This window comes from Buteo buteo, chromosome 12 (assembly GCF_964188355.1).
Source record: "Buteo buteo chromosome 12, bButBut1.hap1.1, whole genome shotgun sequence".
NCBI classification, from domain to species: Eukaryota; Metazoa; Chordata; class Aves; order Accipitriformes; family Accipitridae; genus Buteo; species Buteo buteo.
Window position 1 is genome coordinate 28796774 of NC_134182.1, and position 16390 is coordinate 28813163.

The 16390-nt window shown below is 38.5% G+C and overlaps 1 protein-coding gene across 3 annotated transcripts in view; it reads left to right on the top strand.

Moving 5' to 3' along the window:
- AKT3 (AKT serine/threonine kinase 3) overlaps positions 1–16390 on the top strand; it is a 160118-nt gene that overhangs the window by 138215 nt on the left and 5513 nt on the right. For all 3 annotated transcript variants that reach the window (XM_075043181.1, XM_075043179.1, XM_075043182.1), the window contains exons 11-13: positions 499–713; positions 3397–3484; positions 15337–15439. In XM_075043181.1, the coding sequence (XP_074899282.1) occupies positions 499–713; positions 3397–3484; positions 15337–15439 (406 nt within the window). The remainder of the gene's footprint in view (positions 1–498; positions 714–3396; positions 3485–15336; positions 15440–16390) is intronic.

Here is a 16390-nt window from a genome sequence, read left to right on the forward strand (position 1 = left end):
AAACAAAGATCATAAAGAAGCTAAGCTTGTCTTAGTAAGATTAAGGTGTTTCTAAATTTGAGGCTTTATTCTTACAGGTGGGGTAAGGAGAGAAGGAAGCGACTGAGCAAGGAGATGCTTCACTTCTCCCAGAAGAATGCTAACGAGGCAGTAGTGCCTGTAGATAGTGTCTCTTTCTAGATCTGTGTACACTATAAATGGGATGGTAGGGGACATAGGAAAGGGGAAAATGTAGTCATGATCATTTTGAGCAGGTCATTCTCAATATTTTATTTTGCTTTTAGCAGTAAGGTCCCCAGTATGCCTGGAATTTCAGTGAGTTCAGGTGTGTGAGTCAGTACTCCAATTGCATGTATTGAGCCGGGTTCTGGGATTCCTTGTAGCACACTGTGAAAATCAAGTCTTGGAAACACGTTCATATAGAGATGCATCAAACAGACTGAAATGATTGTTCTGAAATAGTCCATGTCTTACAGCTGGTTTTGGTTTCTGTCTTAGGTGTTGGAAGATAACGACTATGGTCGTGCAGTGGACTGGTGGGGATTAGGAGTTGTCATGTATGAAATGATGTGTGGAAGATTACCGTTCTACAACCAAGATCATGAGAAACTATTTGAACTGATACTAATGGAGGACATAAAATTTCCTCGAACTCTCTCTGCAGATGCAAAATCATTACTATCAGGCCTACTGATAAAGGATCCAAATAAGCGGTAAGTGAAATTACTTGGGTATACAGGCATAATAAATTATTATACTGAGTAATGTAAAAATAGGCCAGTGGTGCCTGGTCTTCCTGGCTGAAGGATCTGTCAGTCACTGGGAAGGGCCATATGCAGCTAGGCAGTCTCAGATTTCCACTTGCAGCAACGATATACAAAGTGAGTTTAACAAGCAAAAAGGGAAGAAGCACGTGGAAGAGAATACTTTTTTAATCATTCACAGCAAACACGGGGATCTTTTTAGGTTTAGATTGCGTACTGGTACAGAGGGAAAGCTCTCAGTTGTTTTTCAGAGTATGTCTCAACCCTGAGCTGGCTGTAGTGTCTCACGGGGACTACAGCACTTTTTATTGGAAGTGATCATGCCGGAAGACATATATAGACAGCCACAGCTAAATTTTATTAGAGCACTTAAATAAATCACATATTAGACCATGTAAACTAGTAACTTGTTAAAGAATACATGTTCCTAGCGAAATTTAAGTACAGTGGTTTGAAAGCAAGTATCACCCAGCTGCTGCCTGTGCCCTTTAGTGGTGGGCTTTCCCCTCTGGGAGCGTTGCCTAGGAGAGCCATTTTGCAGTGGCTCCTGCGCTGGGCCAGCAGTGTCCAGTCTCCTGGGGTTCTAAAACGAATCTCTGTAAATCAGTGAGATTTGTCTGTAGGTCCCCTCTTTTCCCTAGTCTCTCTGTTGTTCTTGTGAGTCTTTTGGCATGTTTCAAGGCTGCAGGCATTCTTGTGTCTGTCTCTCTTCTCTAGTCCTCTGTTCTCAAGAAGTTTTCAGTAGTGGGCATTGCTCACTGGCACTCAGGGCAGGGCTGGTTGCCATGTCTCTCTGGGGGGATTTGCCTGCACACAGCTGAGTGCAACAGCCAGGACAACATAAGTGGTCAGCCTTTCTGCTGCTGCCCAGCAATGCCTGTTTAACTGAATTTACTGTATGTAGTAAAAGCAAACTGTGACCAACCAGCCAAATACATGGAGAGTAAAGAAAAAATTTGTTCCTGTAGCAACTCCTAATGCATTTTAACCTCCAAACGATCTGACCCATCAAATATGTTAACCTCTAGAATTGAAAAGATACTTCCTCATAATTAATTTTTGCAGACAGTACTGTTTATTACAGACTTACATTTACAAGCTTATTCATATTCAAGTTCTGGTGCTAGCTAATGCTAAATAGGGTGGGAGCACAGAGGTTAACTGCAACTCAGCTTTTCTCTGAGCAGCTGGATGGGAAGATACTGAGAGAAGTCTGGAGACTGCAGGCTAACTGGGATGCTTTGCAGAGACAGGATTTTACAGTGAATACAGCTTGGAAGTGAGAATACTTTTACACCCAGTTACTGCAAGACTGAGGTAGTAGTCCAAAATATTTTTGTAATTTGGCAGCAGGGTAATACCAGTACAGTTATTTTTTTTCCTTGGTTGTGGGAATTACTGCTCTTTGCAATAAATGCTTTAGAGAGGAATTTATTTTACTTAAAAGGTTGCTTTTAAAATTTATATCTTTATATCTTGAGCAGTTCCTTTTAATGAAACACAAACTTCTTGTGTCATTCTTCTTGTCAGTATTTGACATGTATGGGCTGCTTGTCCGCTTAAGATTAGCTTTTTTTCTGTTGCAGCTTTTTTCTGTTAGACCAGTAGGATAGCCAGTCTCAGGAAGAAGTTAGCTGAGGGCTGAGCAGTCCTGAAATTCCACATGCTGTTGAAAGGGGCAGAGGTTCCCTTCACTGGATGTGTGGTTCTTTCTCCACCAACAGCAGCAGCTCAAGGGAGCTCACTAAACTTGTTGAGTCAAATTTGACTTGCTAATGCAACAAGAAACGGCCAGTTCTTTCTCATTTTCTCATTGCAGGGTTAGTTTTCTTCCAGGTTAGTGAGCTGACTCAGCTCACAGTCATCAGTGGGAATGATGTGGTAGATGCAAGTGAGAGGGGAGAGGTACGGGCAGGGGTGGGACCCTCCCGTTTTGGCAGCAGTGACCACTTCTGTGAGTTCAAATCACCTTGGGCATGTTCGCCCAAAGTAGGTGGAATTCACTTCCTAAGATGATTTACCAGACAGAGTGTGGCTTTGGCAAGCTGTGGGCTACAGTGAATAGTGTGGTTATTTACAATGGCCTTTAAATAACCTTCTCAGCAGGCCTACAATTTATTAATTTATACTAATTGACTCAGATTGAGACTATTTTATGGTAATTGGTTAATTGTTACAGCACCCAGATGCAACAGCAGTGAACACTGTATAAAAATGATGTGTGAGTCATTACTGATTCAGTGCCTGACACCTCCTTGGCAAAATTTTATGTCAGCATTGTTGGGTTGGTTTTGGTTTCTAATGGTGCCAACGTTAGTTGGTCTTTTCAGGAAAACTAAACTTAAGTGTGTTTTTAAAATTCATGAATTATTAATAAAGCTCATCATGGACAGTAATGAGTGCTGTAGCTGGAATAATCAAATAGAATAGACCATGGCATGGGTACTTCTATCACATTTTCTCTTGACGTCACCTGAATTCATATTAAACAGGTGAGAATTACATATTAAATGGGTGAGAATTGTGCCCAGATAGTCAAACACAAATGGTCAATTTTCCAACTATTACAATAACTTAATCTCCCTTTAAGAGTAACGCTTGTTTAATATGATTTTTTTTCCACTCTTTTTAGACTTGGTGGAGGCCCAGATGATGCAAAAGAAATCATGCGTCATAGTTTCTTTGCTGGAGTAAACTGGCAAGATGTATATGATAAAAAGGTATGTCTTTATGTGACATGGAATAATCTGGCTTCTGCAAGGTGGTTTCAACTGATAGTCATAGGTCTGCTGCTCTCCGAAGTTAGTCATGTTTTTCTTTGCAACTTTTTGTGTTAATATAAATGAATTGTTATTCTGAACTAGGTGTACTTAATCTTGTTGTCAGTGGACCAAAAATAAATTTTGCAAACGAACCTAAACTCAGCAAAGATTTTTCTTTTATTATGTAAATGTCCAAATCTTTTCCTTTACTTTTTTCTTCCTGGGCCTTCAAGAGAAAAGTAGGTGTATGACTCAAGATAATGTGAGAAAATGTAATGGAAGTTTATCCTGAATTGTCTTTTTATTTCTGCCTTTTATTGAAAAGTTGTGTAATGGAAATAGGAGAATGAAGTGATTGGAAGGGACTCATAGCAAAAATCTTATTTCTGATTGTTTGTGTTTAAGCAGAAATCTTTTTCAAACTTACTTTTAAAGAGATATCTAAGAAAATTAAAATAGCATTAAAACACTGAGCCAAAACAGCTTGTGGAGAAAGCGAGTACTGGGAATTCAATTGGAACAGTTTTCCCTAAACCCAGTCCTGTTCCTGTAATGATCAACACTTTGGGGATGATTTTAGAAAATGAATTTATCTTACTCAGTAGTGAAACTCAATTTGACTTAAATTGTTTTATATACAGAAGCTGCTTTTATCTCAGTACTTGTGTAAGAATTTACTTGTTGCTATAAACCCCCTCTATTTTGATAAAGTCTTTTTTTCCCCAACTGTTTCATATTGTTAATCTGCCAGTTGAGCTGCGTAATTTTAAAAGATAGATTTATCTCCTTTTTTTGCTTTGTTCAAATAAAAGGAAAATGGAAGACATACGAATGAGCAGAATATGTTTATGCTACAATGTCAATGATACAACCTGTTTTTTCAGTTGTTGTTGAACTGGAATTTTAAAAATGTGTGGTTGTTGGTGTGGTACTTCTCTGACAAATACCGGAATTGAAATAAGCCTGTATATGATGATACAAAATATGGTACTCTGAAGTTACTTGATACAAGTGTGATTTTTCTCTGGCAGTATCATGACGTTTCAAGAAACTCTAAAATAAATGATCAGAGTAAGTATATTAATCAGGTTACTTTATGAGCTCAACCACTGGTTGGTTATGTAAGGACTTTGTAGAGAAGCACTTTGAGGATAAAATCTAAAAATACAAGTTGAGGACCTTTCTGGAGTTTAAAGAAAACCACTAAAATCAATTGGATTGCAGTGTGCTAGGAGTGGGTGAGAAAGAAAAAACTGTTACATTACTCTTGCTCATAATTATTTTGCATTAGAAATAGAACTCTGAATTCTACATTGTTCAACATCATATTTAGTTAAGAAAATATAGATACCCTTAATTTTTAAGTATGAGCTTTGAGACTTTCCAAATCAATATGGCAAATGTCTTTCAGTGAAGATCTTATTCTAAGCTATTAATATAAAAGGAGGTATTTTGCAGGTATAAATATATATATGTATAAAAATTATATAAATTTATATAAATACATATAAATATATAAGTGCAGGTATTTTGCATTTATGCTCATGGAGGTGGGTATGGCTTATTGGAGTATTATAACTGGAGAAATTGTGGTCATTCATTGTGTACTCTGTCCACTGTTGCTTTGAGAAACTAAATTTGCCAGTAAAAAGTCAATTGAATTTTCTCAGTTGAACAGTTAACTTCAAGGATAATAGGAATTGCTTTTGTGCAGTATTGGCACACAGCGTGTTCTTTGTCAAAAAATAACTCATGAAAATGACTTCTGACAGTATGCTTTTCTGTTTAATTAAAAAATAGTTTTGTTCCTATTACAAAGCCATTTGTCTGGTTAGTTAAAATATCCAGTTGTTCCTTTTGCACACACAGTCTTACCAGTTCTGAAGTATGCAGAGTGTAAGACTGTGCTCTGAAATATAAACTTCAAACATAATAATAAGGTTAATGAACTTTCACTGAGTAAGTTTATTAGAATGCTTATGTGAATATTTTTGAGGTTTTGGTATTCTAAAATAACTCAGGAGGAATGTGCATCAAACAAATTTGATTTTCAAATAGATTTATTCTATGCTTGCTTCTGTTGCTGATATTATTAGTAGTATAGTCTTCAGCAGTAGGGTCACTTGATGAAATTGATAGTTGATATAATTATTTGCATAGTAAAAATTTTTCACAGTATTCTTGCCTGAGGTTTATGCACCATGAAACTGTAATTTTCTGGCTGCATTTCAGGAATGTGTTTCTGTTAGCAATGAAAGAACTGAAGTTCACATTCAGAGTAATGGAAACCAAAAAGTCATGTGTATTCCAAGTAGTCGCTGGGGGATAGTTTTGTACATGTGCACACTATGCTCCTGTGCCACTAATTTTACCATTTTTACTAGAGATCAAGTACATCTCTGTACTTACGAGGTTATCACTTTACTGGTGTGATTAGAGACAGAATTATGTATCTGTAGACTTAGAGTAATTCATGCAACGAACAGTAGCTCTGTCAGGTCAAATGGATCCAAATGGTCAAATGGAATTATTAGCTCTCTGATACTGCTAACTAGTTAAACTAATTTGGTACCACACAGTGATAATAAAATGTTGTATGGCACACTGGAGCAGAGAAGGTCGTTGCCTTTAAATGAAAAATGTATAGTAGTTAGCGTTTGTGATCAGATGTATTTATTTTTGGCAGAAAAACCATGAGGGCATATGAAAGAGAGCAGCTTGTGCCAGGTTCTTCCTGTGATCATCTCAGCCCTGATGAGTTTTTATCCCTGTGCCTGGGTATGAGAAATTGAATAGTTTGGCAAACTCTGAAGACTTCCAAAGCCCATATACTTCTAAATAAAATATTTGTTTTATTTTTAGCTTGAATCAGGAAGCTTTTTGAAATTTCTCTGTTACTCATTTAAGAATTCATTTAGCATATTTTTATTTGGGTTGCAGAAATATTCTTAAGTTGTTGGATGGTCTGTCTAAGGTCTTTCACCAAACAAAAAACACATGAGCATTAATTTAAAGGTAGGAATTTGGGTATGTCTTCAGGCTTGCAGCTTGAAGCACTCAGGTAGCCTCATGGCAAAGGAGATCCAGACCTTGTAGCGAAGCCAGGGTTTCCTTCTGCATGTAGTAGGGATGAAGGAAGAAAGAAACCCTATGGGAATTGGGGCTGAGGTACATATATCTCCTTCTGGTTTCTGATAATAACCCCAGTTGTTCCCTAAGCAAATTGGAAAGTGCTAACAAATTTATTTGTTAGTACTGGGAAGGGAGTGGGGGCAAGTGGCCATAATGGTTAAAGCTGGGGTATCTGACTTTGCTGCAGGCACAGCACTTGCAGAGGCACCCATCTGGGTGGAGGCAGAGGCTTTCAGCATGAAGTCTGTCAGCTGCAAGAAGCTGTTCCTTACCCTTCAGCTGTGCCTACCTTCGCTTTACTTAAGACACAACAAGAGCAGATGATGAAATCCCATGATTGAAGCCCTGGGTTCAGGCCTGGCAAAATCTGCAGTATAACTATAATCTCAAATGCATGTTTAAGTACTTTCGTCTATCAGGTTTTAAGGGAAAGGGCAGGAGGGAAATAGGAAAATATCAACATCTGGTTTTAGGCCACTGCTATTTGATTCGTACTATTTTTGTACGGTTATCTGCAGTGCAACAAAGCCTGTAGAAATGACCCTTGTTACTTGCTTTTGTGTTGTTGCCATGCAAAGTAGTAAAAAGATCAGAAAACTGCTAACCAGTCTGATCTTTTCATTGTGTTTCCAGTGATACTTTATATGGGCAGACCTAGTGGTTGGTCACCACCCCTTCTGCCAGCTGCTTGAATTTACAGGGAAGAAAATATACATACGGGCGTCTGATTCTTAAATTGTTGCTGTAGTCCTGGAGGTTGTGGTTTCTCTCTGTCCGTTGTGTGAGCATCCTGTCACTTGGAAAACAGAGTTTGTCCATGGGCAGCATCCCCCGCTGAAGCCTCCCTTGCTGCGGATTTGTGTTGCGTGTCCTTCCACCGCTGAAATCCCAGCTCTTCCTCCTCCCCTGCCTCACACCCCCACATGCAGTGTCCCAGCAGGGTATTTCCAGCTCCCGGCTGTGCTGCAGCTGCTGGCTGGGCAGCAGGCTGCCTGCTTCTGCGCCGGCTATGGGGGTGAACCAGTCCCGACACCAACACTTACTGACTGGTTTCAAGCTCAACTCAAATCACCGTCTTTCCCTCCGTGGAAACTCTAGTCTGGGGGGGTGGACAGGGATGTCTCCCTTCTATTCCGTAAACTAGAGTAAGTAGTCCTGTGGGAAGTGTCTTATGTTCCTAGTCTTTTCTCCATCATGGTGCGTTTGCCCAGGCATTCGAAATTTGTTAGGGAAGGACATACAGATGGACAGATTGCATAATCTCATCAGTTCCTGTTTCCTTTGGTAACTGAGCTAGCATCAGAAAAAGGACAGACAATTATTGTTAGGAAAGGAAAATTGGTATTTTAAAGGACTTAAATATTTTTAATTAAAATACTGTTGTTGACAATCTAATGTTGAAAGACTGAAGTAAGGTTTTGTGTTGTTAGTATCTCTGTGTGATTTTTAGGGTCACCAAGCATTTGCTTTGATGGGAGCTTAAAAGGTGTATAAATGAGGGAACACGTATTAACAGATGCACAGCAGAAAACTACAAAATTTGGAGGCAAGCTTTGCTAGTGTCCTTTTAAGATGCTTTATTGTGGTATATTATAAGTTAATGAATTTCAGTTTATGTGAAAATAGACTGTTTACTTAGAATGCCATTTAGTGAGTTAGCTAGTTTATTAATACAAATACTTTTTCTTTTTTTGAGTTGAGAAGTCTGTTTGTGAACTGTGACATGTTTTCAGCACTTCCAGCTGAGCATGCTTGTGATGAAATACAAAGGTGTATATCAATGATGTGACCCCATTCTCTTCACACAGTATAATTTATTTTTTCCATCATTCTGATTTGGCTAGTCTGTCTCTTCTGTTTGATTCTTGAAAATAACAACTTTGGAGTTTTGGTTCTCCAGGAAAGTTTAAGGTAGATAAAAGTTTGATTTCTGGACATCAAATCACGAACACTTAATTAGCAATACTTAATTAACTTTCATGGTTAGAAAGAACTGTAACATTTTACACAGTTTTTGACATAAGTCAAACTTGAATAATAAACTAGATGGAAATTGTAGAAATACAGCATGTGATGACAATACAAAGCATTACTGAAATACCTGTTTTGTAGTTATTTTTAAAATAAATCTTCACAATACATAAGCTGTGAGAACAGCAGAATTAATGTCATACATTGTAATTTTTTAATAAAGAAGAGTCATATATGTTGGGAAGCAGCAGTGATTTTTTTTTTTTTAATTGGACGACTTGGTATGTCATACTGAAGTTGAACTATAGGTAAGATTCAAATAGTTATCCCTTTTGAATAAAACCTGAATTTGAACAACAGTGCTCACTCTTTAGTATTTATATGATACGTAGGGAATTACTGTGCTTGGGAGTTTGGAGATTATAATCTAGTTATCTTGTTTATTTAAATGAATAATTCAGTGGGGATGGGGTATAGGTTCTCCTCTTACTCCTTGCACACTTTATGTCAGAGTACTTTTCATCTGCAGTCTGTGGTAGATGAGATTCTTATGGTAGTGTTGAGTTCATTGGAAGGAAGGTTTCCTTTAAAATAAAGGAAGGAAGATCAGATGACGTTCTTAAGCATCATATTTTTCATTTGGCAGATCGAGTGCATCACAGTTATTTTGAAGTAGATTCATCCACTTCCTATACAACACCAAGACAAATGATTGCTGTCAGATATCTTTGAGCAAATAACGTTACATATTTTCTCTCATACTGAAATATTGGTGTAGTTGTTCAGTAAGTGTGAAAAAGCTCAAGATGTAGGATGGAGCCTGTCTGTTCATCTCTGTGTGACTGTACCAGTTAGGTACCGTACCTGCCCCTTTCCTTCCCCAGGAGATGGGTGGCAGGTTTCCCAGGTCTTGAACTGTGGAAGAGCAGTGGTGTTTCTCACACACTGCTCTTGATGGATGCTAAATGGAAATGCCATTCACTGGAGATAATAAGGACAGTAAGAATTTGATATTGCTTCTACTGTCATTTCTAACATCAAGCCTTGGAAATGGCCGGCGCAGATTCAGCTTGACAGATGGGTGTGAAATTGGATTTTTGTCTTGAACATCAACTCTTACAGTCGCTTCACTCACACTGAGTTTAGACTTTTATTTCTTTATTTGTACACACACATATGTAGCTATGTATATGTGTATGTGTAATGCATAAATGCAGAAAATCTGTATTTCTGGTCCTCTAAATTGTCAGGTGCTTGAGGTGCAGTCTTCTGTCCGGTTCGAGTGTGTTCTGCCTGAATTTGCACAGACCAGTAGAGGAGAAAAATCGTCCCATACTAAAGCTGGGCAGCTGAGACCGAGCAGTGTGATTCTCTCACAGACTGACAAGGCCTGTGCTTAACAAAAGCTCATCTTACTCCTTTTGGACACAGGTTACTGGGTGTGCCTTGGCGTGCTCACATTACTCTTGGACTCTCTGACTTCTCAGGTCAGAAGTGGGGAAAAGCTCTGGCAATAGCGGCTGGATGCTGTTTCCTTGTGGCACCAAACATGAAATGCTGTTGGCTGTAGAGTGGCATCTTCATTTTGTGATCATCAGAGCTGTAGTTAATGTTGGGTGTTTTCCCCTTTGTCATTAAACGTCAGCTTCAGTCTCCTTTGGGATGTATCGCAAAGCTTCTGAGTTCTTATTGGGGCTCTGTGTCAATCTAAGTGGTTATTTCTGCAGCAGTTGCACCCTTTTTGTCTTTCTAACGGTTTCATTACAGCTGAAATTTGTGGAGATTTTACTTTCTGTTTTTAAATAAAATCTGACAATTAACGAACAAAGGTGGCACCCCTCCAGAAAGATGATTGCCAAGTTTCTGTAGCATGGCCTGGCATGTTGGTGACATAGCTTACAAAATTTGTCTTGAATGGTTCTGTCCCCAGTCACCTGAATGTGGTGTTGAACTATTGTGTCCCTCTGCGTACACTTGTGTGCATCATACCATATTCTGTACTTCTGCTTTGTCTGAAAGGTTTTTGAGAAAGAATTGCATACTGCATTTCTCTCATTTTCTTCTGGAGGTGATGCCTGAGCTCTGTGTGCTGATTCTTCACAAAATTTATTTTAGAGATTCTCCCATTAGAACTGGGAGTGTGTCTTGTAAGTATCCTGACCGTAATATGAAGGTCAGAGAAAGAATTTACTTGGGGGAGGGGGAGGCGTGCCTTTGGTGGCAGATCAGGAGGCTGGAGTGGGATGTCTACAAGACTTTAGCCACAGCTGGTTTGGTGTAGGTGGGGTAGAGCAGGTAGAAAGGAGTGATCCCCAGTTCTGGCTGTCCTCACAGCCGTGCTGGTGGAAATGATGCTGTGAGGGAAGGAGGCAAAGTGTGTGGAAAGAATTAAGAAACCTTTCTGCTGCTCTCTGTTGAGTCGTATCTGTGCATCTTAATCTCAGCTACCATTTGCTCTTTTCCATAGGTGATAGGGGATGGTTGGTGCATGTGAGGGTATAGCCTGTATAAATACCAGCATAAGCTGTTGTGGAGAGCCACATGGCTGCATGGTTTGTTTTTGCAGTCACTGAAGTTTCTGACTATGTTTAATGTCCAGGATATGAAGGGTACTGCTGTAGGACGGATGAATCCTAAAACACCAATGACACAAATTTGCATCGGGTTCTGGCCTTCTGGTTACAGCCTGGAGTTCCGTGTGTTTTACTTGTTTCAATTCCCCAGACAGCTAAGGTTCTGCCATAACTGGAAGTTTCATCGGCTGACTTACTGGATGTTATTTATAAACAGTTTTCTATTGAGCCTAGCTACTGAGCATTGAATTGGAGCACCAACTTCCTCCCATCACCCGTGATTGATGAATTTTGCTTTAATGGTGCTTTTCATACCTGATTGAAACTATTATTGTAATTATTTGTTCCTTAAGAGTCATTTAGTATTGTGCTTCTCTTCCTAAAATACAGTTTGTGAAGTATTTTCATAATCATTCCTATTTCAGATAGATGGATACGACAAGGGGATGATCTAAAGTTGCAGTGAGGCCTGTTCATTTTGGTGTACTCTAAAAAAAAAAAAAAAGAAAAGAAAAAACCCCCTGACTAAACCAGTAATTAGTCAGTAAGTTTTTGAGGAAGAAACTTGTGAGCTAATGCATTATCTTTTTCCTCTCCAGTTGCAGATCCATACATTGCTATATATTATGAACTTACCCTGGCCTTCCTTTTGTTTTTCATTAACTACTCTGACCTAAACAGCAGCTGTTAAAGACTGCAGAGTGAGTGTTTTCTCCTTCTCTTCACACAGCGGTTGTAGCATGAAAGGTCTCTGGTTTACCTCATAGCAAGAGTGGTTTGCTCTACTGGAGAGGTGTATTGCACCATTGGAAAGACGTTGTTTCTTGTCCTTGACTTGGTAAATGAGAACATATTTCTTAAGCTTGTATTTTCATATGAAAAGTTTTAATTCTTGTGAAATGGTGTCCTGGTTTTGGCTGGAATAGAGTTAATTTTCTTTCTAGTAGCTGGTATGGGGTTGTGTTTTGAGTTCAGTATGAGAAGAATGTTGATAACACACTGATGTTTTTAGTTGTTGCTAAGTAGTGTTTAGACTCAATCAAGGATTTTTCAGCTTCTCATGCCCAGCCAGCAAGAAGGCTGGAAGGGCACAAGAATTTGGGAGGGGACACCACATGCGACGTCATGCCCAGTATATAAACTGGGGGGAGTGGGCCTGGAGAGTGGACCGCTGCTCGGGAACTAACTAAGCATCGGTCAGCAAGTGGTGAGCAATTGCATTGTGCATCACTTGTTTTGTATATTCCTCTTCTTTTATTAGTATTGTCGTTTTATTATTGTTATTATTATCATTATTATTATTATTTTCTTCCTTTCTGTTCTATTAAACTGTTCTTATCTCAACCCACAAGTTTTACCTTTTTCCTTCTGATTCTCTCCCCTGTGCCACTGGGTGTAGGGAAGTGAGTGAGCGGCTGCGTGTTGCTTAGTTGCTGGCTTGGGTCAAAGCATGACAAATGACGTTTTCTGTTTCTGATCTGGAAAAATGATCCCAGTCGGGGAAGTAGTAAAATTGTTACAAACCTGTTATCTAATAGATTTTTTGCTTACTGAATTTATCTAGTGTTTACTTCAAAGCATCTTTTAAAAGGATGAGCAGTGGTGATCACTTGGCCTTTAGTAGAGTATGTTACTTGTCTTCATGTAATCTTCTTTTTTTTTTCTTTTTTTTTTTTTTTTGACTTTTTGAGTGTTATTCTCTGAAACAGAAAAATGGCAGTGTGGGATGTTCCACTGGAGTAACTCTGTGCTTAGGAATTATGTGGCTGCTTTGCTAGGGGGTCATAGAACTTTGGAATTCTGTTTTAATAGTGCAGAATTGATTGGGATGGCCAGGATGCATATAAAAATAATTTTCATAAAGTGCAGGAGTTTGTACAATAAAACAGAATACTTTGTTTTTAAACACAGGATGTAACTGGATTTATACCTGAAAGATTCTTCTGATGTTGAGTTTATATATGTTAACTCCTTAAGCATTTATCCTACAATGCCACAAACCTTCACTTCAAATACTCCTCTGCTGTTTTATGTTTTCTGTTCAGGAAAATGTAAGGGAAGACTGAATTTAGTTTTGTAAAAGTATTAATCAGATTTATTGTACTGTTTTAAGTATATGCAAGTGATAGATTTATATTTCCTTAATAATTGCTTGGACTGTTACTGAAGATTTGGATCAGATAAAATAGAGCTCTTAGTATATACTCAAAATGCCAAATAAACTGTTGCAGGGAGAAGAGAGTCAAATTGTTGAATGAAGGGTAATGCTGAAGGACTTGTAGGTGTATCCTGGGAGGGATGGCAGCAGAATCCCATGTTCAAAGAACCACCCAGTGTTCTGGTGTGGTTCTCATATTGCAAAGTAGTGGAGGTATCTTTCTCCAGCTAACATGGCTTTCATGTTGCCAGCTGTCAGTGTAATATGTCCTATGCCAGAGGTAAGACTTGAAAAGAACTGGGTGGCAGTTTTCAACCTGGATTTGGAAACAATGGGAGTTTATGGGTACATTTGTAACGGCGATAAAAAATGGAGAGAGGTTTTATGTGAGTGTTTGCACCTACCCATGCTTTTGTTTAGGTTTTTTTTTTTTCTGTTGTCTCGCTGTTTAAGTGCCCTGTTTATGCACTTTACCACATTTTAATCTTTTATGCCTCATCCAAAACTGTAAAGTATAAGGAATTAATAATTTTCTGGATAGAGACCTCCTGTGAAGAGCATTTTGTTGAAAGCCTTCTTTCTTTGGCTGGTTGTGCAGCACTACGTACTTACACAGTCTAGTCCTCATAGGGCAGGCTAGCTTTTTTGGTTTTTGGATAGCTCTATTCATGTATTGGTTAGTCTCCTTTGGTTAGCACTGAGATCCAGAGCTGCTTCTAACATTTCACCAGTTCATGCAGATGTCTCCAAACTGTATATATATATAAAAAAATCTTATGCATTGAACATAGTAAAACAAGGAAGATTCTTACTATTGTAAAAAATTATCATCAAAAAGAAGAGTTTCTGCAGTGTACATCGTGTATCGTAAATTGTGTCTAGTGCATTGAACTTGGTGAGGGGAGGGGGTTTAACAGCGGTTCTGCTTCCTTTGCTGTGGGTAAATGAACAAATTAATGGTTTGGTGTTGGAGTTCTGGAGTTGAGGAGAGAGAGAACATGAAACTAGTGAAAACCACATACAAGCTCTGATAGTATCAGTGAGCCATAATGTAACCTGTTATATAGAATGGGAAATTGATACACTATCTTCAGGGTGTGTATTTTAAATTGCATATGAAGAGATAACACCAAAGGGCTCCAAGGTATAAACCAGAACGTTGTCACGCCCACCCACCCCCTTTTTGCAATATCATACACACTAAACTGCTGTATCATTTTGGACTGGCATCATGCAGTGTGATATTCCATACTGAATATGCCTTCCAGTTAAAATCTTTGGCCTGTAGGCAGTTGTTCTGGAGGAGAAGGTAGATAGCAAGGGTGGTTCAAAAGAGGACCAAGGAAGTCCTGCCTGTGAGCTGTGAGCAAATACTGGTGGCTTGCTGTTGGGAAATACTGCACTGTACTATGAAAGCAGTAGGCAGGATTAGACCCAGCAACTCACTTAAGCATGAAGTGGCCTGTTTTCAAATACAAAATTTATTTTTACATTCACATAATTTCTTTTAAAGGTAAGTTCAGATGTAGGCCTTAACCCTGCAAAAAAAAAAAAAAAAAAAAAGGCATCGTGCTTAACTATGCCCTCTGTCTAGTCCTTTTTGCCTTAGCCGTTTATACCACCCAGTTGTGGTGAAGTATCTAGAGGTGCCTTTGCCTGACATCTATGCAGGTAATTAGAATGGCCTGAAGAGTTTCTAGGTAATTATCTTTATGCAGCTCAATTTATCTGCAAGTCATGTGAGAGTGACACTTGGCATTTAGCCATGTTGTGCTATTAGCTAGATTCTGAACTAGTATTTTTTGGATTGACTCTAATGGTTTCTATCTCTTACCAGAAGTTAGAGACTCAGCCGCCTCTCCATGGACCTACTGGTTTGATCTGGGGTGTAAGGAAAAAGAATAACTTGTTTTCCTGGTAGTAATCTGGCTGGTTTCAGGTATAGTAATTTCATTTTGTTTCTTGGTCCCTTTCAGCTTGTACCTCCTTTTAAACCTCAAGTGACATCTGAGACAGACACCAGGTATTTTGATGAAGAATTTACAGCTCAGACTATTACAATAACGCCGCCTGAAAAATGTAAGTCAGAAATTATGCATAACTTAAAAATAATGTTTATAATAAAGCACTGTGTAAGGTTTTTTCTGTTTGAATGGAAAAGCTATTCTTACTGTTACTAATAAAAATCTTCATATCGAAGTGTGTAAGAGTAACTCTCAATGACAGTGTTCTTTTAAAGAAGGAGTAATTACAAAACTTAGAATATTAGATCACTCTGGGTTGGGTTTTAGAGGCGTTTTTGGTGTGGGTTTTTTGTTTTGTTTTTGTTTGGTTCAGTTGTTTTGTTTTGTTTTCTTTTCTTTTTAAATAAGAGAAAACACCAGCTTCAAATGTTTGCTGGTTGGCAAATTCCCAGTTCAGCAAAGTACCTGGAACATGGACCCTGCTTTAAGCATGTGGATGCTGCTAGTGGCTTCAGTGGGTTGTTTAGGTTTAGTGAGTTAGGCATATTTTAAAATATTTTGAAGACCAAAAGGAAAAAAAAGAGGTGCCAGAGACAAGTGGATGTCTCTTGTGTAGATATCAATTACTTGAAAATTAAATTTCCTATCAAGTCCTGTGCTTCAGCAGAGCTCTTAAAAGAAGTTACTAATACAGAAGTAACTGCTGTACTGGGCCTTGCACAGAGTTTCTTTGTTGGAGTGAATGTAATTTCACCACAGTTTGTATTTTTGTCATCTTCTGCTACACACACAAGAATCATGATCTGATCGGCCAAGCTAGGGCTTAACAGAGTTACTTACCAAGCCAGAACAGTTAAAATCTTGCTGCCGAGTTCTTGAATGAATTTTCTTTCTGTGAGATTTTGTGGGTTTTTTTTTGTTTGTTTGTTTGTTTGTTTTTTTTAAATTGGAGGATGGGAAAGGAGGGTCACAAAGGTAGACAATAAAGGCTATAGTTAAGGTTGATTACCCTTTCATAGATCTAGCTCATTTTTTTGTGTTTTAGGATTCCCAGGTTTAGCTGCAG